The sequence below is a fragment of the Geotrypetes seraphini genome, chromosome 1 (genome assembly GCF_902459505.1).
Source record: "Geotrypetes seraphini chromosome 1, aGeoSer1.1, whole genome shotgun sequence".
Taxonomy (NCBI): Eukaryota; Metazoa; Chordata; class Amphibia; order Gymnophiona; family Dermophiidae; genus Geotrypetes; species Geotrypetes seraphini.
The window spans coordinates 339,899,675-339,921,701 of NC_047084.1; the positions used below are offsets into that span (position 1 = coordinate 339,899,675).

General features: G+C 48.2%; 1 protein-coding gene across 3 annotated transcripts in view; it reads right to left on the reverse strand.

The window, feature by feature from the left end:
• The window catches only part of NAAA (N-acylethanolamine acid amidase), a 101,957-nt gene that overhangs the window by 42,388 nt on the left and 37,542 nt on the right, over positions 1-22,027 (reverse strand). For all 3 annotated transcript variants that reach the window (XM_033939596.1, XM_033939419.1, XM_033939504.1), the window contains exon 4: positions 13,791-13,881. In XM_033939596.1, the coding sequence (XP_033795487.1) occupies positions 13,791-13,881 (91 nt within the window). The remainder of the gene's footprint in view (positions 1-13,790; positions 13,882-22,027) is intronic.

Consider the following 22,027-nt stretch of genomic DNA (forward strand, 5'->3'; position numbering starts at 1 on the left):
GTAATTTAGACAAGGCATCTAATTGAAATCTAATTGAAAATGGTTATACATTTTATTATTGATGGTATATGATTCCTTACAAAATATCCTGCATATTTTGACTACCTGAAGACCGGTGCTGGAAGCACTTTGGCCAGCGTAGGGATTTCCATCATATTTGGTGGGACTGCCCCTTGGTAAATGACTACTGGCAGAAGGTGGGTCAGTTACTGGTAAGCATGGGGGAAACATCTACCAATTCTGATGGAATGCTTTCTGCTCAACATTAAACCTCTTGGATTTACAATTTATGAACATCGCTAGGCAATTTTCGTATTTACAGTGACTTGAGCTGCCCTTGCCCGTCTTTGGTGCTGGAGCGGCTTGATTCTATTCAGTTCACGTGCAAACTTATACCAGCCAATCATGAAACTTGGAACTGCTATGTATCCTGGAGAGCAAGTTTGGCCTCCCACTAGAACTTACTCATTTGATTTTTCTTTTTTTGCTTTCTGTGATTTCTTTTGCTACTGCCAAGAGGAGGAGGGGATGTAGTTGTTTTGTATAGAAACATAGAAGATGACGGCAGAAAAGGGCTACAGCCCATCAAGTCTGCCCACTCTGCTTACCCACCCCCTGTCTATGCCCTAATGACCCAATTTCCTTATCTTGACCCTCGTAGGGATCCCACATGGGTATCCCATTTATTCTTAAAGTCTGGCACGCTGTCTGCCTCGATCACCTGCACTGGAAGCTTGTTCCAATGATCAACCACTATAGGCAGAGTGTTAATTTTTCTGATATTTGTGTTTAATTGCAATCAAAAGATTTATGGGAAAAAAAAAGAGTGATGTGACTAAATTTGAGGAAGATACGAAGTTATTCAGAGTATTGATGACACGGGAGGATTGCAAAGATCTGCAACGTGATATAAACATGCTCAAGAAATGGGCTGCAACATGGCAAATGAGGTTTAACGTGGATAAGTGTAAGATGATACATGTCGGTAATAAAAATGTTATACATGAATACAGGATGTCCGGTGCAGTACCTGGAGAGACCGCCCCAGGAAAGAGACTTGGTAGTACTAGTCGACAAGTCGATGAAGCTGTCTGCGCAATGTGCAGCGGCAGCAAAAAGGGCAAACAGAATGCTGGGAATGATTAAGAAGAGGATCACGAACAGATCGGAGAAGGTCATCATGCCACTGTACCGGACCATGGTACACCCTCACCTGGAATACTGCGTCCAGCACTGGTTGCCATACATGAAGAAGGACACGGTACTACTCAAAAGGGTCAAAAGAAGAGCGACTAAAATGGTTAAGGGGTTGGAGGAGTTGCCGTACATGAGAGATTAGAGAAACTGGGCCTCTTCTCCCTTGAAAAGAGGAGACAGAGGGGACATGATAGAAACATTCAAGACAATGAAGGGAATAGACCCTCTCCAAGATAGAGAGAATGAGAGGACACTAAAGTTAAAAGGGGATCGATTCCGTACAAATGTAAGGAAGTTCTTCTTCTCCCAGAGAGTGGTGAAAAACTGGAACACTCTTACGGAGGCTGTTATAGGGGAAAACACCCTCCAGGGATTCAAGATAAAGTTAGACAAGTTCCTGCTGAACCAGAACGTACGCAGGTAAAGCTAGTCTCAGTTAGGACACTGGTCTTCAACCAATGGGCCGCCGTGTGAGCGGACTGCTGGGCACGATGGACCACTGGTCTGACCCAGCAGTGGCAATTCTTATGTTCTTAATATTCTAAATGAGGTCTCACCAGAGTCTTCATCAATAGGGGCATCAATACCTTCTTTTTCCTACTGGTCATACCTCTCCATATGCACCCTAGCATCCTTCTAGCTTTCATCATCACCTTTTCAATCTGTTTGGCCACCTTAAGACAATCACACCCAAGTCCTGCTTTTCTGTCATGCACATAAATTCTTCACCCCCTAAACTGCACCATTCCCTTGGGATTTAGCAGCCCAAATGCATGTCCTTGCATTTCTGTCTTAACCCTTCCCTGGGCAAAAGCCCCTAGAGACACATCCTCAGTGTGAGAGGATATTGCATCTCCTAGTGGATAGATCCTGGCTACAGGATTATTTCCTACTTCACCAGGGTGATGCTCTCCTTTTAGAAGACCTCCCTCCTCCAAGCAAGCATATGGGCTGCCAGACTGGAGGGGGGATTCTCTACAATGTCCCTATAGGTCTCCTCTATGTACTTCTTTGTCTCCCTTAGCTCCTCCAAGTCTGCCTCATGGGAATGGACTCTTTCTCTGCTAGGAGCTCTTTGCATCGAGCACACACATAATTTCCCACCAACTCGGGGATAATCAAACATGTGGCACTCAATGCAAAAGACTGCATAGCACCTCTCTCTCTGCTGGCCTACTGTCTGCATCTTAGCATTATTGAGCTGTTTAACTAAAGCTTGTTAAGGTACTTGGAATATTAGACTAGTATAGAATGAACATAAGAATTGCCACTGCTGGGTCAGACCAGTGGTCCATCGCGCCCAGCAGTCCACTCCCGCGGTGGCCCCCTAGGTCAAAGACCAGCGCCCTAACCGAGACCAGCCATACCTGTGTACGTTCTAGTTCCTCAGGAACTTGTCTGACTTGGTCTTGAATCCCTGGAGGGTGTTTTCCCCTACGACAGCTTCCGGAAGAGCGTTCCAGTTTTCCACCACTCTCTGGGTGAAAAAGAACTTCTGTACGTTTGTACAGAATCTATCCCCTTTCAACTTTAGAGAGTGCCTTCTCGTTCTCCCTACCTTGGAGAGGGTGAACAACCTGTCTTTATCTACTAAGTCTATTCCCTTCATTATCTTGAAGGTTTCAATCATGTCCCCTCTCAGTCTCCTCTTTTCAAGGGAGAAGAGGCCCAGTTTCTCTAATCTCGCTCTGTTCGACAGCTCCTCCAGCCCCTTAACCATTTTAGTCGCTCTTCTCTGGACCCTTTCGAGTAGTACTGTGCCCTTTTTCAAGTACGACGACCAAGTGAGGTCGTACCATATCCTGGTACAGCGGCATGATACCCTTCTCTGATCTGTTCGTAATCCCCTTCTTAATCATTCCAAGCATTCTGTTTGCCCTTTTCGCCACTGCCGCCGCACATTGCGCAGACGGCTTCATCGACTTGTCTTCCAGTACTCCCAGGTCTCTTTTTGGGGGGGTCTCTCCGAGTACTGCACGAGACATCCTGTATTCGTGTATAAGATTTTTGTTATGACATGCATCACCTTACAATTAAACCTCATTTGCCATGTCGCAGCCCATTTCTCAAGCATGTTTATGTCACGTTGCAGGTCTTCGCAATCCTCCTGCGTCTTCACTACTCTGAATAATTTCGTATCATCTTCAAATTTAATCACCTTGCTCGTCGTTCCAATTTCCAGGTTGTTTATAAATATGTTGAAGAGAGTCATGTGATGTGCTGAGCCGAGTGAGACGTGCCTTACTCGTGCTCAGGGGGCCCGAATCCCTCAGTACCTAACTTACTTTTTTCTGCCGGTCCTGCACTTTCCTGGACCTTCGGGGTCGTGCATGGACAAGTTCCTACAGCACACCAGTCCGGTCATGAGTGGCAAATCGAGCCGCACTACAAAAGAAAGGGAGACTAGATCGGCGCGGCCTGAATCCAAGATAGCGGCAGGAGGCTTGGGAACCGCGCTCCCCTTGTCGGAGGCCCATATCGCCGCGTTGTCAGCATCAGTGGTGCGGGCATTGGACTCCCGATTTGAACAACTCTCAAGCCAACTCACGTCGCTCGAATCCATTTTGGGAGAGACCACCAGGCGCACGGCGAGCTGGAGCATCGCGTCTCGGGGGTGGAGGACGCTTGTTCAGCTTCTGCTGCAGATCTGACCTCCCTGAGGGCCCAACTCCAGAGACAGGCGGACAAATTGGAGGACCTCGAGAATCGCTCAAGAAGGGATAATTAGCGCCTGGTTGGTCTCCCTGAAGCGGTTCCAGACTCCCGTCTCCTCTCTACCTTGGAGTCCTGGCTCCAGACGGCGTTGCCCCTTCCGGCTGGTGTGGGACCTTTGCGGTTCAACCAAGCTCACCGCCTGGGCCGGCGCACCGAAGATCATGATCGGGCTCGGGTCACTATCTTTAAAATCCACAACTTGGCTGTGAAGGCAGAACTAGAGAATGACATGGTGGCGGTTTACCCGCGGCCACCGCGTTTAGCCGTGGGTAACCCACCGAAACGGGGAACGAAAAATAGCAGTCGCTGCGGGGACGGGGACAAGGCCATTCACCGCCCCGTGGAGCGGTGAATGGTCTTGTCCCCGCAGTGAGGCATGAAGGATTGCGCGGTCCCCGCAGCCCCATCCGCCTGCCCAATCGATCCTAGTGTTTAGCCAGCTCTCTCCCTTCTCCTCACCTTAGTTTGTAGGCTTTCTTTTTCGACGATCCGTACACTATCAAAGAGCCGCGCACCCGCTGCTGCTCAGTTTCGATCTTCTGCTCTGACGCAACTGGAAACAGGAAGTTGCAGCAGAGCAGAAGATTGAACACTGAGCAGCCGCGCATTCGCGGCTCTTTGGGAAAGCGTGCAGGTCGCCGAAAAAGAAAACCTACAAACTAAGGTGAGGAGAAGGGAGAGAGCTGGCTAAACACTAGGATCGATTGGGCAGGCGGGTTGGGGCTGCGGGGACCGCGCGATCTATCTGTAAGATATGTTACATGCATTTCTACTAGAGAGCATCGTTTTTTGGTTAACGCTGAGAACAACATGTGCCACATCAAACGCCTGTAATGCACTAGTTGCCATTGTTCATTATTTGTTGGAGTAGTGGTTGGTACTTAAGGTGTAAGAAGAATGAATGTTTTGTACTAAATAACACCATCTACCCTACCTGCTTATTTGGAACTTTGGTTATCTAGATGTGCAGTTCTAGAAACTGCTTTCACTATTATGAGCTGTCTACCTCTATTGCATGTTGAGGGAAGAGGAAGTGGTGGTTGCAAACTTACCAGGTGCAATACCATATTAATATAGCATATTACCTTGGAGATGAAGGAACAGCGCATTGCTTCTGCCCAACCAGGCTCAAACTGGAAGGAGGGAGTGAAAGGGAAAAGAATTCTGGGCCAAGGGGATGAAGACGGAAAGTAAAACCCACAGCAGGAAAGAAAGGGAAGGACAGGCAGATGAGTAAGATGCTAGAAGCAGGGGGGGGGGAAGAAAGAGGGAAAAAAGCTAGACGAGAAAAGACACACTGGTATGGAAGAGGAAGATAGGGGAAATCTGGACACAGGAAGGTAACAGAAAGAAGTGAAATTATGTGCACGGGGCATAGGGACAGAGACATAAAGGGGACATGTCATGGGGATGTTATATGGACACAGGGGGGGGCAATGGCAAATACATAGGGGAGATATTAGAAATGGGGAAAATAGGAGCACAGAAGCGAGATGGTTTGTGGGGATGGGACAGGGACCGAGCTCGCAGGCTCCAGTGGCTTGCACAAATTACATTGTAATGTGCCATGAAAATAAGAGGGAGGAAGGTAGATAGGCCATGCGAGAGGAGCTGAAGGGTGGTAGAAAGGAACAGATGGTAAAGGAGGGAGGGAAGGGTGGTGGTGGAAAGGAATAGGACAGACATTGAAGGAGGGTGGAGAGGAACAGACCCTGAAGGGAAATGTGGAAGACAGAGTGGGAAGAAGACAGATGCCAGACTATGGGGGAGCGGAGGGAAGAAGATGGATGCTAGACCAATTGGGAGGGGGGTGAAGGGAGAGGCACAGTAACAGCAAATGGAAGACGCAGAGAGAAGACACACAGTGGATGGAAGGAATTGAATGAGAAGATGTGGAAAGCAGAAACCAGACAACAAAGGTAGAAAAAAAAATTCTATTTATTTATTTATTTTTTGCTTTAGGATAAAGTAGTATATTAGTTGTGTTGATAAAAATTTATAAACAAAGCCCTGCCAGCTGAACATCTCTTTCTCTAGTTCAGCAGCAGGAACTTTGATTTATAAGAAAGGAATAAGCTAAATATTACAGTACTAAGGCTTATATGGATGCAGTGGGGACAGTGACGGGGCAGTGAATGGGATGGCAGTGGCGGTGACGGGGCGGTGAAAGGGATGGCGGTGACAGGAACGGCGGTGATGGGGCGGTGCAGAGGATGGTGGGCCGGGGATGGGGCGGTGACGGGGACAGATTTTTTCCCCGTGTCATTCTCTAGGCAGAACTGATGCAGCAATATCGACAAAAGAGAAATACCCTTTCTTATGAGGGAACTCCTGTGCGCCTGTTCCAAGACTACTACCCCGCAATGCAAGAACGTCAGTGGCGCTTCTCCCACATGTGCTCGGCACTTTTCACTCGAAAACAGCGATTCCAGCTCCTCTACCCAGCGCAGCTGAAGATTTGGACCCCCACAGGATGGCAAACCTATGCCTCGGCGGAAGCTGCACAGGCCTACTTAGATGCGCTACCGGGAGAGGCTGGGCCTTCTTCGGCCCCCTGAGCACTTTGGCACGGCTGGAGTGTGGAGCAGCTTCCCTACATTTTGTTGGTAATGGATCTGTGGGGCTTTGCTGAATCCCTGATCCTTTTCTGACCCCCTTATGTTCTGGTCCAGCGTGGTTTTTCTGTTCTCGCCCTGCTCTTGAGCTGCTCGGTGCCCTATTCAAGCTCCATCAGTACTGTGACACCACAATCCTGCCTACTTATGTGTTTGCACCTTTGAATAACATGCCCTGTACTTATTGAAGACCTTATTTGTGACTTTCCAGAATGTTAAACTGTGCATCTTGTTTGCTCCGGGATTTGCTGGGCGTATGCATGGGTGATCGTGGCCTGGGGGGGCTACCGCTGTGTCTTTTGGTGTGGGCATCTCTATGCAGGGGAGTGGGGTATTGCTTGGATCCCCACCGGGCTGTTTTGCAATGGGATCGGTTCTTGGTGCACTTCTCTTGGGTGGATGCCTGGCCTTCACCTTTGTGTGAGCTTCCGGGTGTTAGCTGTCTGTCCTACTTGAATGTTTGATATATCTTGCTTGCTTGGGGACTGCATGAGGAGTTTCATCTTTTGATTGGGGTTGTGGAGTGGATGTGTTTGGAAGGGATCGGATTACAAGGGGGGGGATTGCTTGCTTCTCTATTTTATTGGGTTCTATTGTGGCCTCTGAGTTTGTGTTTTTTCTTTCGGGATCTGTGTTTGTATGGGTGGTTGATGTGTGTCTGTGTATGTTGGGTGTTATCCAGAAATGACTGTTTGAGATCCTTTTGCAAAAGACGGTTGGGGAGCTGTGGTGCCCTCAGAGGCCCAGGGGTGCTGCTGCATCTTGGCTCCGCTTGACTCTGGATTTTTCTGGTTGGCCGAGTATGAGGGTTTGCTGTGGGGGATCTGGGTGAGTGTGGTGTGGGTGGGGTTGAGGGATTGGGGGCCCTGTCTACGTCTTAGCGTGACACTCTCTCTGTTCCGCATTTGCGGGACAGGGTTTTCACTACTGGTTGGGATTATGGAGGGATTGGTTTGGGTGGTGGTGGTGGGGTTTGGGTTGAGGTGGGGGTGGGGGAGTCCTCCTTCCGTTTGTCTTTTCCATTTTATCAATATGTGCATTAATTCAGTTTTCTTTTCAATCAATGCCACTTCTTTGTCACTACTCTGGGGGGGTGGCTGGGCCCTTGGGGTGGTTTTCATATTTTTCTCTTTTCTTCTTTCTGCTGCGCTTTTCTTGATTTCCTGACCTGAGTACCCCTTTTTAGACTTGTATCTTGGAATGTTGGGGACATCACGTCCCCCTATAAAGCGGTCCAAAATTTTAGCTGCCTTACAGCGCTATTGGTCGGATATTGCTTGTTTACAGGAGACTCGTCTGACTGACGCAGAACATCTTAAGTTACGCCGTTCTTGGGTGGGGGAGGTATATTTTGCCTCCTCTCAGGGCCGCCACGGGGGCATTGCAGTGTTGGTCCGGAAGTCTTCGCCTATTGGGGTGCAAGTTCTTGATAAAGAGGTTGATGGTAGATCCTTGCTTTTGCGACTTACCTTGGGAGCCCGTTCTTATCTTCTCCTTGTGGTCTATGGCCCTAATTCGGGAGAATCAGCCTTTGTGCAACGGTTGCTTAAACTTTGTTCTCGTTTTCCTGGGGATCCCCTTCTTCTCATGGGTGATTTTAATTTGGTAATGAACCCTGATTTGGATAAATCTGGATCCCCTGTTCCCTCCTTAGGAGCCAAGGGTCGTCTTCTTTCTGACTTTTGTGATACTCTTTCCGTAGTGGACCCTTGGCGTCTTCTTCACCCTGAAGTTTGTGACTATACACATCTCTCTCGTGCACATGGCACCTGGTCTTGGATAGATCATATTTTCTTGTCTTCGTCCCTGTTTCCTTCCGTCCTGTCGGCCAAGATTGGTCCTCTGAACGCTTCTGATCACACCCCGATTTGGGTGGATATTCACCTGGATGCCACGTATCTTCGGACGTTCTCTTGGCGGTTCCCCTTCTATCTTGCTCAGGATGAGGAATTTCGGACCTTTTTGCAGACTCAATGGGATGACTATACCACCAATAATGCTCCCCACATGGATGATCCTATTTTGTTTTGGGAGGCTGGGAAGTCAGTGATCCGGGGACATATTATCTCTTTTCTGAGGGCTCGCAATAAGCAAATTAACAGAGGTATCGTTAATCTGGAACGGGCCTTATGTTCGGCGAAGCGGTCTTATCATCTCCATCCTTCGCGGGAGACTCGAGAATGCTATCTGTCTACTCAGGAAGCCTTGAACTCGCTTCTTCATTCTCGTTCCCAAAAATGGAGAGCTTTTTATCAGCACCATTTTCATCGTTATGGGAACAATCGTTATGGGAACAATCGTTATGGGCCGCCTTATGGCCCGTTTGGTTAAATCTGAGACTGGAAGGAAGCCGATTTTGTCTCTCCGGACTCAGAGTGGAGGGGTGGTGTCCACTACGTCTGATATCTCCGAGGTTCTTTTTGACTTTTTTCGCCGGTTATATGATGCTCCTGATGATGCCTCTCAGGAGATGTTGACGGATTATCTTCAGTCTTCCGGTCTTCCTCATCTGCCGGAGGAAGTGGTGTCTTCTCTCAATAGTCCGTTTCGGGCGGCCGAATTGGAGTCCGCCATCAAAGCGATCCACTCTGATCGGGCTCCGGGCCCGGATGGTTTTCGGGAGACTTTTACCGGCTTCTTTCTTCTACTCTTTATGAACCTTTGCTGGCTTATTTTAACGCAGCTGTTGCTCAGGGTTCCTTTCCGCGTTTTGCAAACGAGACCCTTATTTCTTTATTGTTGAAGCCAGGAAAGGCGGCTGACTTGCCAGGGTCTTATCGTCCCATCTCTTTAATAAACGTGGACTGAAACTCTTTGCCCGTATGTTGGCTGATCGTCTTGCTCCCCATCTCCCTCAGCTTATCCTTGAGGACCAAGTCGGTTTTGTTCAGGGCCGTCAGTCTGTTCGTAATGTCCGAAAGGTCCTCTTTGCCCTTGCTCAGTGTCATTCTCACCAAATTCCAACTCTTTTTGTTAGCCTAGATGCTTCTAAGGCGTTTGATAGCGTCCACTGGTCCTTTTTGTTTCGTACCCTGGAACATGTTGGGTTGAAAGGGTTTTATCTTGATGCCGTACGTTCCCTCTATTCTAATCCGAGGGCTTCTCTGCTAGTCAATGGAACCCGCTCGGACTCTTTCCCTATTCTTCGTGGAACCCGGCAGGGTTGCCCTCTTTCCCCCCTCCTGTTCCTTCTTTCCCTGGAATCTTTACTGTGTACTCTTTGGGGGTTCGCAGAGGTCAGGGGTCTCCCAGTTGGTGAGCTAAAGACCCTAGCGTATGCGGACGACATGTTTTTGATTCTTACTCGGCCTGAAGATTCTCTCCCAGCAGCATTGGACCTCATTTCTGAATTTGGATTTTGTTCGGGTCTGTCCCTCAATTTGGATAAATCTTTGGCCTTGCCTTTTCCACCAGAGCTACGAGCAACGTGGAGGGGTGTTTTCCTCTTCGTTGGGCTGACTCAAATTTGAAGTATTTGGGGGTTACAATTCCGCTGGACTTATCTAGTCTGTATCGCTTAAACGTGGAACCACTGTTCCAGGCTCTTCAGAATAAACTACACCTTTGGGGAAACTTTCCCCTTTTCACTCCTAGGTCGAGTGCACCTGTATAACATGCTCATCGTCCCCTATTGGCTTTACGTCTTTCAGGTCCTTCCCCTTTATTTGATGTCCCGCGATGAGAGACGATTGGAACGCTTGGTTCAGAGATTTCTTTGGGCTGGGAGGAGGCCTCGCTTGTCTTATAAACGGGCGGCAATTCCCTGGTATAGGGGTGGCTTGGGCTTATTGAACCTTAGATATTTGACAGTTGGTTGTGGCATGCGCCATATTAATGACCTTTTCAGGGGTACTTCAGCATTCACCAACACTTCTTTGGAGCTTTCCTGCTTTCAATCTACTCATTTTAGCGCCTATCTTCATTCACTTCCCTCTCTTGAACCTGAATCTCTTTCTGTGAAAATACTGCACTGACCCTTGCAGAAGGTTTGGCATTGGGTCTGTAAATTTCACTCTCTTTCTACTTCTGTCTCTCCCTTCTTGCCTATCCGCTTTAATGGCTCCTTCTTACCTGGGATTGATGGGCCGAGTTTTGCTCGGTGGGAAACGAAGGGTATTCACTATGTACTTCACTTGGTAGATGATGATGGGAACCTTAAATCCTTCGCACAGTTGCGCGAGGAATTTGATCTCCCGCCCAATGATTATTTTGCTTATATGCAAATACACCATTACATTTCCTCCTTACCCTCTAGTTCTTTACAAGCCTCCTGCCAAGAGATGTTGTCTATGGCTTTTACCATTGGTTCCCAACTTCTGGTCCCCCTTAAGTTCCATCATCGCCATTTGAAGGATGAGTCCCCTTTGTTTGACCATTCTAGGTTGCGAGATGCTTGGTCTCGTGATCTTGCTGTAGAGCTGCCATCTGATGTACTCTTGCAGGCTGTCCGTTGACTGCCTGCCTTTTGAAAATACACTACCTTTTGGGAACAACATTTTAAGTTGATTTTTCGTTTATATATTTCTCCTAAGAGGGCTTATTTATCCCACTTCCGTATTACTGCTGCCTGCCTTCGCTGCCAGGCTCTAGAAGCGGGCTTGGGACACATGTTTTGGTTTTGCCCTAATGTTCAAGATTTTTGGACTGCTATCTTTGTTTTTGTGGAGGGCATTTGGAATATTACCATTCGCCGCTCCCCTTTGCTTTTATTTGGAACTGTTCCTCATTATTTCCCTCGCTCGAAGGGAGTTGCAGCTTTCCTCAAGTGGACTGTCCTGATTGCTCTTAAATGCATTTTGTTGAAATGGCTTGAGGCTGATGCTCCAGACTATTCCCTATTGCGATGTCGGATGATTACTCTCCTGATGTGGGAGAGGAGGGATGTGAAGGATCTTTCTTCTCTCCCAGGCCACATTTTTCAGCGCACTTGGGAACCTTTTTGGACTACCTTGACTCCTTTGGCTCGCAGCTGAGTGCTTAACTGTTGATTCTTGTTTTATGATTCCTTTTGTTCAGATTGGTACACTTACTTTCTTTGCTATTTTCTTTGTACTGTATATTTGGATGGAGGACCCGGGGGGGGGGGGTTGTTTGGGTTTGACTAAGAGCGGGTGTGGGGGGGTTCTTTGGGGGGTATTTTCTAAACTGTTGAGCTGTTTTGATTATTAATATCATTGCTTTGTTGCTGCTTTGTTTGCTCAATAAAATATATTTGAATATAAATATGTTGAAGAGCACAGGCCCAAGCACCGAACCTTGCGGTACTCCACTGGTGACGCTTTTCCAGTCCGAGTATTGTACATTTACCCCCCCCCCCTCTTTGTTTTCTGTCTGCCAACCAGTTTTTGATCCACATGTGTATTTCACCCTCAATCCCATGGTTCGCAATTTTTTGAAGTAGTCTTTCATGCGGAACCTTGTCAAACGCCTTCTGAAAATCCAGATATATGCCTTAGGATTATATTGTGTGCTTTATGAAATGTAATAAGATTCTGTAATAAACAGTTCTCCTGTTATCCTAATGAGAATTGACTATAAATTAAACTATAGCTGAAGAAATGTAGTATAAATATGGGTGCCTAAATGTTAGAATACTAGTGTAACACGGTATCAGCATGTCTATCACAGAAATTAGGTGCCTAGGTTTCTTTCTATAATAAGGTCCTACCATACATCCTCAGGGTCCTTAACCGGAGGCACCTGGATATAAAATTACACCATAATAATTAGGGGAAGCTAATTAATACTTTTAATAACTTTGCAAATTGAAAATCTGAAGGTAATTTGTGATACTAGTGCCTTCTTTTTTTATTTTTAGAGGACATGGTCCATCTAGCCTAGTTTCCACAGTGGCCAATCCAAATCACAAGTACCTGGCAAAAGCGCAAACAGTAGCAACATTCTATGCTACCAATCCCAGGGCAAGCAGTGGCTTCCCCCATGTCCATTTCAATAGCAGACTATAGACTTTTCCTCCAGGAACTTGTCCAAACCTTTCTTAAAACTAGCTAAATTAGCCACTCTTACCTCATAATCTGGCAATGTGTTCCAGAGCTTAACTATTCTCTAAGTGAAAAAATATCTCATTTTAGTGGTTTTAAAAGTATTTCCCTGTAACAATAGTACACTGAGTGTCCCCAAGACTTTGTAATTTTTATTGGAGTAAAAAAAAAAAAAAAAAATCGATCCACTTCTACCCATTCTATACGACTATTTTCTAGTTAAAATTACAAACAAAAATGACATATTAACGTCAATAACCAAACAGAGCACTACCTACCTTCTTATAAAGCATCATAAAGTGCTAGAATCTTTAATACTTCTAAAAACTTTATTTTCTAGTTTTGGAATTATATAGATTCACGACAGTAACAAGAAAAAGATTCACTTGTTGGGGGAAGGAAGAGGAAGTGTTCTTGTATATACATCTACTCCCTATTGGTGAATCATTTACAGGGGTCTTTTTACTAAGGCTCTCTAGCCATTTTAGCGCACTAAATGCTATATATGATGCCAAAAAATTGGCATCGATAAAATTTCATGCTGAACACTTTTCTATAAACTTGATGCTGGGTTCTGTACCCAATTTTAGACATAAGAATTTACACCAAGTAAAACCTGGTGCAAATTCTAAATTACATGCAGATCTTATTTATTCTATAACATTGCGCATAAATTCCAGGAACATCCCTAATCCACCCATGCCCCTCCCATGGCCACCCCCCTTTTTTGGATCCATGTGTAAAAATTACACGAGATTCCAGCATCTAAAAATGTACACAAAAATTTTAATTAATAACAAGTAGCATCAATAATTATTAGCACCTAATTATCATCACAAATTGGTTCATCAATTAAATTGTATATGGAAATTGCACATGTGCCCAAATTTCTGTAGGCAACTTTGAGCACCATATACAGCTAAGCCATTAGTGTGCAAAGTTGGGTACCCAGTTTATAGAATAAGGTCAGTTGCATGCATTATTTACATGTGGAGATGTTTCTAAAATAACCCCCTGTATCAACTGACTCAACTTTATCCATGTTTGTTTACACCCCAAAAAATACATCTGATAAATTGGTGAGGTGATACTTAACCCATGCATTGTTCAACTGCTTCAGATCCCTCACCAATTCTAGAAACACATTAATTGTTAGCCCAAGTAGTTTTCAATGGCTATCTCAGCCCTTGGCAGCCATTTTGTATGGCTACAGTTTATGAGTTATGTCAGAATACAAAAAGTTCAAACTGCTTGTACTTACCACGTTGATTACCAGAGATTGAAAACTTATGTGGACTTAGCCCAGTCCATAAACCTACATAGCCAATAAAGGTTGTTCCTATGTACTTCACCTGAAATGACATAACATTTTTCTTGAAGATACAACACAGGCAATCTGACAACATTCTCTTTCTTTGTGAGTTTCACTACATTAACAAGACACTATTACAACTTTCCAAGAACTGCATGCAACAAGGACATGACTATTCTTTGAAATGTTAAACCAAATTCAGATCCAAAAGGATCTCTTACTTAGAGCACAAAAAAGCACAATCCTTTCATTTAAGTGCAATCTGTTTTTATTAAACAACAAGCCATATCAAATACAAACAGCAGACAAAAGCATTGGCAATAGTCCCCCCCCCCAACAAAAGAAACAGGGCTCCCCACCTCCCAAGAGGACTGGACTCTGATGTCCTCTCAGGTTACAAAGAACCCCTGACCCCCAACCCACCCCCCCCGAAGCAGACCCCTCCCCCATACCCCCCCACCCCACCCCACCCCTCCCCCAGATCAGACAGGCGGACTGGAATACAACTGCAGTCTATTCAAGATACTACTACGCACCCTAGGAGACAAACTGTCCAAATAGGGAGTCCAAATGTGTACAAAGTCCCTGCTTCTTCGCCGTGAGGAAGAGGCCAGAGTGGCCTCCCAACTGAGAAGGCTATGTAATTTATTCCTCCAATACCAGAATGAGGGAGGAACATCCGCCAACCAGAAGTTCAATATACACTTCTTCCCCAAAATATAACATTTGCTCAAAAACAATTTCTCAGCAGAAGTATACACAGAAAACAGAGAAAAATGTGCAAACAACATATGATATACAGAAACAGGAACAGAAACCTGTAACAGCCCCTGAAGAAAGGAAGCCAAGGCCCCCCAAAAACTCTGAATACTTTCACAACCCCAAAGACCATGATAATAAGAGTTCACCTCCACATGACAGGTATGACAGTAGGGGGTATCAACGCAACCCATATGATAGGCCCGGCTCTGGGAGGCATACACTCTCATCAAGGTCCGGAAGTGGCACTCTCGAAGCTCCGCACTATGCACCAAAGCTGGGACAGCACGCAGAGCCCGAGGCAAAAGACCCACCCCAAGCTCCTGCCCCAAATCCTTCTGCCAAGCCTGCAGCACACAGGAAAAATCCCACGGCGGTCTCAGGGCCCCAAGCTGTTTATGGTATAAGGAGACCGAGATCCGGGAGGCAGGGTCCACCTCCCCTTCTAAAAAAGCGCGAAAACTGATCCCAAACTCCAAAGAAAGAGAACCCCGAGGAAGAGACTGAATATAATGCCGCAGTTGGCAATGAGCAAAGAAAAGACCCGAGGGAGGCAGACCACCACGCAACAACTCATCACAGGAGAGAAGCCCTCCATCCTCTCGCAACACCTGAAACAACAACTCAAATCCGTGAGCGCGCCAGCGCCCAAAGACAGAGGGAAACAACCCCGGGGGAAAGGCACGATTACCGGTCAGAGGCAACAATACACTGACCTGAGGATCCTGCCTCCAAAAAGGGAGCAGCTTTCGCCACACTTCCCAAAGGGGGCGAAACAGAACACTACGGCGACTGGAAACTGGTAACTCCACCAACCGGGCATGCAAGAGAAAAAGAAGATGAAAAGGATAAAAATAATCACGCTCCATGGAAACATCAGTATAAAGATCCGTACCCAAGACCCAGTCCCGGATATGACGTAAAAGACAGGCCTGATTATAAAGAGCAATATCCGGCACCCCAACACCACCCTGGCCCCAAGAGCCCACCAACAACTGCCACCGCAATTTAGGCTTCCGACCCCCCCACAAGAACCGCGACAACAAGGAGGAGAGGGCCCGGACATCCTTACGCAATAGATACAATGGCAAAATCTGTAAGACATAAAGCCACTTAGGGAACAAAACCATCCTAAAAAGTTGTACCCTCCCCAGCAAGGAGAGAGGCAGATTACGCCAAGTGGCCAACACAGTACTGGTAGTAGAGAGCAATCGAGTAACATTCAACCGGTAAAGCTCTCGAACATTCATGGACAATTGGATGCCTAAATAACAAAAAGAAGAAGAATCCGCCCACCGCAACGGGAAGGTCCCCTTCCACGACCGCCGAAGACCCTCATCCGAAGACAAAGCCTCCGATTTCTTCAAATTCAAGGTGAACCCGGAAAAATCCCCATATTCCCTAATACTTTCCAAGAGAGTAGACAGGGAGCGCTGTGGATCCGTCAAAAAAAACCAAAAGATCATCGGCAAAGGCCGCAATCTTAAAACGCGAGGCACCCAACCGGAGGCCACAGATGTCAACGTTAGATTGCAGCTCCCGGATCAAGGGATCCAAGGAAAGCACAAACAGCAAGGGCGACAGGGAACAACCCTGACGAGTCCCCCTACGAATAGAAAAAGGATCCGAAAAACCCCCATTCACCGAAATCCGCGCCACAGGATCACCATAAAGCGCCAAAACAGCATTAAGAAAAAAGGGGCCAAAGCCATACGCCCGCAACGTGGCAAAGAGGAACCCCCACCGCACCCGGTCAAAAGCCTTATCAGCATCAAAGCTCACCAGTACGGCGGGGCCCCCATCCACACCCGATTTCTCCAGGGCTAGCAAGAGACGGCGAAGATTCTTGGAAACCGGTCGATCATGCACAAAACCCACCTGTTGTTCCGATATTAAAGAAGGCAACACTCGAGCCAACCGATTCGCCAGCACCTTAGCCATCAATTTTGTCTCAAAGTTCAGCAGGGAAATGGGCCTATACGAGTCCGGCAAGGTTGGATCTCTGCCCGGCTTCGGAAGAACAATGATCGTGGCGGAATTCAAATAACGGGGCAGAAACCCCTTGGCCACATTTAAATTGAAAATTTCAGACAACAACGGAGAGATCTCATCGACCATCAACTTATAGAATTCCTCACGATAGCCGTCGGGTCCCGGAGCCTTGCCCAGCGGACTGACACGAATCGCCCATTCCACCTCCTCCGCCAGCACAGGACGCTCCAACATTGCAGAGTCCCCGGCCGAGAGATGAGGTAAATCCAAGCTATCCAAATAGACCCCCCCGTCCAGAAGATCCGGGCCTGGCGAGGCATACAAATCAGCGAAAAAGTCCCGCAGGATTCGACTCACTGCCTCAGTCTTATGATGGAGCACACCCTGCGCATCTCGCAAAGCGGTGACCCCTGCGGATCCTCTATGGGGACGCGCCAGGCGCGCCAACATCCTGCTACTCTTGTTGGCAAACCGAAAGAGCTGAAATTGAAAATGCTCCCGAGACCGCTGAGCCCCCCTATGTAGGAGCTCATTCAAGACCTGCTGCGCCTCCAAAAGCTGTTTTTTGAGCTCCAACGTGGCGGCACTAGCATAACGGCGCCTCAGAACCCGGACCCTGTGCTCCAAGTTAAGAATCTCTCTGTGGCAAGTCTTAGCCTCAAAGGCGACAAAGGCCACAATTTCCCCCCGTAACACGGCCTTCGCAGCCTCCCAATAAAGAATAGGATCCTCGCGATGTTGCTGATTAGTACACTGAAAATCCCTCCATTTGGCCAACAAAAAATCCTGAAAGCGGGTATTACGATACAAATGACAGGGGAATCTCCAAGAAACACCCCCCTCCCCCGGGGCGACCCCCAAAACCAACAAAGGCTCACCCAAGCATGATCCGAGATTTCAATGGGACCCAGAAGAGCCTCCCGAACCATAGGGAGCAGATCCCGAGAGAGAAGAATAAGATCAATGCGAGAAAGTGTCCCATGCGCTCGGGACAGATGGGAATAATCCCGCTCCACCGGATGAAGGACTCTCCAAACGTCCAATAAGTTCAAAGAAGAAGACAACATTAAAGCCCCAGTACAGGTCTTTAGCGACTCCCGTCCCACAGAGGATGAACGATCCATCCGCGGGTCAGGGACCTCATTAAAGTCTCCTCCGAGAATCAGAGGAATATCTCCAAACTTCAACAAAAGGTTACGCAACTTCTGAAAAAAGTGGGCAGAAGGATTGTTAGGAGCATAAAGATTACAAAACAATAAGGGCTTATGGTTAAGAGAAACCGAGGCAATAAGGTACCGGCCCCCAGGATCCCGAAGTACCTTGTGAGTTTGCAGATGAAGGCCCTTGCGAAAAAGGATCACCACTCCTCCTTTACCCCCCAGAGCCGGCGCCTCCAAATGTGTACCCACCCACCAAGAACAGAGCTTAGCATGCTCCTCCGAGGACAACCGGGTCTCCTGCAGAAAAGCAATGGAGGCTTTCTTACGATTCAACGCTTGTAATATTTTATACCTCTTAACAGGTGAATGGATCCCCCCCACATTCCAAGAAATCAGATTATGTTCCAGAAAAGATTAACAAAAGAGCCAAATGCAGAGACGTAATATCCCACAATAGAATGCCAGAGGAATGTCCCAGCCTCCACCCCTCCAGCCGCTCACTCATACAGTCCCACCCACCCACCTGCCTGATCCAACCTAGACCCCATTCTCCACACCCCCCACCTCCCCAAGCCCCCCCCACCCTCCCCCCAACCCCCAACACCCCATACCAAACCATGTACCACACCGCAATAGGTGCCACTTCCTGAAAGCTAGGTACGCCCACTGCAGGCCACCCACAAAAACCCCCTCAGCCCCGGAAGCCCCCCAGAACTGGCAACCCAAGAACAACAAGCAAAGGAAAGGCAAAGAATAAACAGAGCCAGGGAGGAAAACCCCTCAACAAAGAAGCCCGCTACCTCCACCCCAGCCACCCAGCCAACTAACGGAACCAAAAGCAACTCCCCCACTGACAAACAGAGTAGAAACACACCAAATACACAGCCAACCCCTGCCATACCCAGACCCACGCAAGTAGCCTCACATAAACAAATCCCACCACAACCCGCTCCAGAGCCACTCCTGCACTCTCAACCACTCTCTCCAACTCAAATCAAACCTCCAACCCCCCGCCTCCAACCCCTCCACTGAAACCAGACCCAAAATGCAGGTAACCCCACAAGAGAAAGTCAACATAAAGTGCGGAGCGCACTCAGGCGAAGTCCCAACTGTAAAAGAGGAAAGTCCACCCGGGAGACAACTCCCCACGCTCAAAGCCTGGAACCCCAGAAGCGAGCGGAGAAGAAAAAGGGGGCAGAAGATCACGGTGCCACCTCAGGGAACCTCTCCTCCACAAACTGCCGAGCTGCTTCCAGTGTGTCAAAATGATGCGGTCTGTCCGCGTGGAGCACCCTCAGCCGTGCAGGATATTGAAGAGAAAAAGGAATACTGCGCCTGACGAGACTGGAACAGAGAGGAGAAAACTTGCGCCGAGCCTGAGATACCTCCGCCGAGTAATCCTGGAAGCAGAGGACCGGTTTATTGTTGTACAGCAGCTTCTTCCCCTGGCGCAGGGCTCTAAGGACCGCAATCTTATAACGGTAATTGAGCAGGCGGCAGATAACCACCCGCGGCCGATCCGCATCATCTCTCCGGGACCCCAGCCGATGCGCCCGTTCAATGAAGAGGGGGCCCAATTGCTGTGGGAGGGCCAGGGACTCCGACAACCACTTCTCTAGAAAGTCACCCAGATCAGACTCCGCCAGCGACTCCGGCAAGCCCACGAACCGCAAGTTGTTCCGGCGGGACCGGTTCTCCAGGTCCTCCACCTTGGCCCGAAGCGCTGCCAGTGATGTAGAGTGGGCCGCCTGGTCTTGTGTGAGTCTCTGCATGGCATCCTCAGCAGAGCTGACCCTCTGCTGTGTGTCCCGGACCTCCGACGTCAGGGAAGCAAAACGTTGGTCCAGCGTATCTAACTTGTCCAAGATACGCTGCAGCTTGTCACCTAGGGTGCCCTCCAGTGCTGCCTGCACCTCGGCGGTGACCTCCGTGACCCAGAGGGAGCTAGGGGATTCGGGCGACGCAGGCGCCACGTGGGCCGCCATCTTAGGATCAGGCTGCTTCCTGCGCTCGCGTTCTGGCTTCGGTTGACGAGCGGCCATCCCTTGCAAGCCGCGAAAACGCTCCCTGCACGCCCGACAGAACTCCCCTGCACGCAGACACCCGGGGCCGAGTTAAAGACGCCGATTAATAATTAACGCTGCAGCGGGCGTACCGGAGCTACGAGCCTGTCCTGCTCACAGCCCCATGCTTCCGCCGGAAGTCCACAATCCTTTCATTTAAATCCCAACAAAAATTACACTGGCCAACTCATTTTGGTGCCTTAAATGTTAGACCTGTTTCTAGGTATATTTGACCTGCTTATTCCAAAATGGCACCAGTTTTCTCCTATCAGCTCTAGCTTTTGAGATACAGAACATGTGCCATATACCATTCTTCACACTGCTCGCCCATTAAAAAATCAGGATATTTTAATGTAGTATTTAAATTAATATCTTTTAAGCATGAAGGGAACATATTAAAAATTAAAAGAAAAAGTGCACCACATGAAAATCTATTTATTTCATACCAAAAGCCCAAGTTTATGATACAAACTTTCCAGTTATTCAACACATAAGAAGCTCCTTTTGTAGGACTTCTGAGAGTGGGATCTGCATAAGATTCCAACAATAGTCTACCGTCATGTGTGCATCCCTCTTTCTTGGTATCTGGCTTCCATTGTTTTTATGTCTCGATGAAATCTTTCACCTTGCTCTTCACTTAAGTCATCAAGGTTCCCTAGAAAGCAATTTAAGTGCCTGCAGATAATGGACTTTAACACTCATGTTACAGCCAAGCCTGTTGAAATGAAACAGCATATCCTCTACTAATTGTGTGTAGTTGTCTGCATTCTTGTTGCCAAGAAAGTTTTTCACAACAAGAACAAATGAAGACCAGACACATGATTTGATTTCATTCATTGATGCTATGAAATGTGGGTCATTTATAAGTTGTCTGATCTGTGGACCATCAAAAAATCCTGCCTTCAGTTTTTCCATGGTAAGTCCAGGTAACATATGTGCTATGGGGCTCATAATAAAAAAATATTTTAAAAAATGTTCAAAAAGTGGCCTAAATTGGTACTTGGATGATCAAAAAGACAGATCATCCAAGTACCAATAATCAAAGCTGGTTTTAGACATATTTAAAACCAGCTTACGTCTTTATTCTGCCTCTGAATGCCTAGAGCAAAAAGAGGCGTTTTTAGAGGAGGGGAAAGGGCGGGGAGGTAGGCTGACCTAGACTTAGTCGTACTGCAAGTATGACCAAAAAGTCTAGGGAGATGGCCCAGTTGGAACTTATACGTTTTGACTTAGACCAAGTCAAAACAAGTATAAGTTCCGAATAGGGGCCGCTGAGCTGATTGCAGCTGCCACGATCAGCTCAGCAGCCCCAGCAACCTGCCCATTCCCCACCGCAATGATCGCGGCAGGAAAGATACCTAATCTCTCCTGCCGCGATCGCGATCTCCCCTCCCCGAACTTCCACAAATTGCAGCAGGAGAGATGCTCAATCTCTCCTGCCGGCATCCCCCCCCAACAAACCCAATGCCGGCAGGAGAGATGCCCAATCTCTCCTGACAGCATCCCCCCCAACAAACTCAATACCAGCGTGACGTACCCCCACCCCTGCAACTACTGGCAGGAGAGATCCCAAGCCCTTCTGCCAAACCCCAACCACCTCCCCCCGAATACCGGCAGGAGGAAGCCCAAGCCCTCTTGCCGAAGATGGTGGCACCCCGACCTCTGAACCGGCAGGAGGGAGCCCAAGCCCTCTTGCCGAAAGGTGGACACCCCCCTGCAAGCCCCCCACCCCCCAAACAACCCCCCATCCTGGACCCCTCCCCACCACCCCGGACACCCCCCCACCACACTAACCTTAAGGTTGGACGGAGGGACGGATCCCCAGTCCGGCTGGCCAGCTGGCCTGCCATCCTCAGAATGGCATGCCTGCCCCTTCCCGGTGCATTGTGGGATGCACCAGGGAGGGGCCTAGGACATGATTGGTCCAGGTGCCTAAGGCCTGCCCATAGGCAAGGCCTTAGGCAACTGAGCCAACCGGAATTGGCCAAGTTGCCTTAGGTCCCTCCTATGGGTGGGCCTTAGGTGCCTGGGCCAATCAGGTCCTAGCTGCCCAGTGCATCCCACAATGCACCAGGAAGAGGCAGGCTCGCCATTCTGAGAATGGCGGGCCTGACGGCCTGACGGCTGTCCATCCGTAAAACCTTAAGGTTAGTGGGGGGGGGGTTTGGGGTGGTGGGGAGGGGGTCTGGGGCGTTGAGGGGGGCTCGTGGGG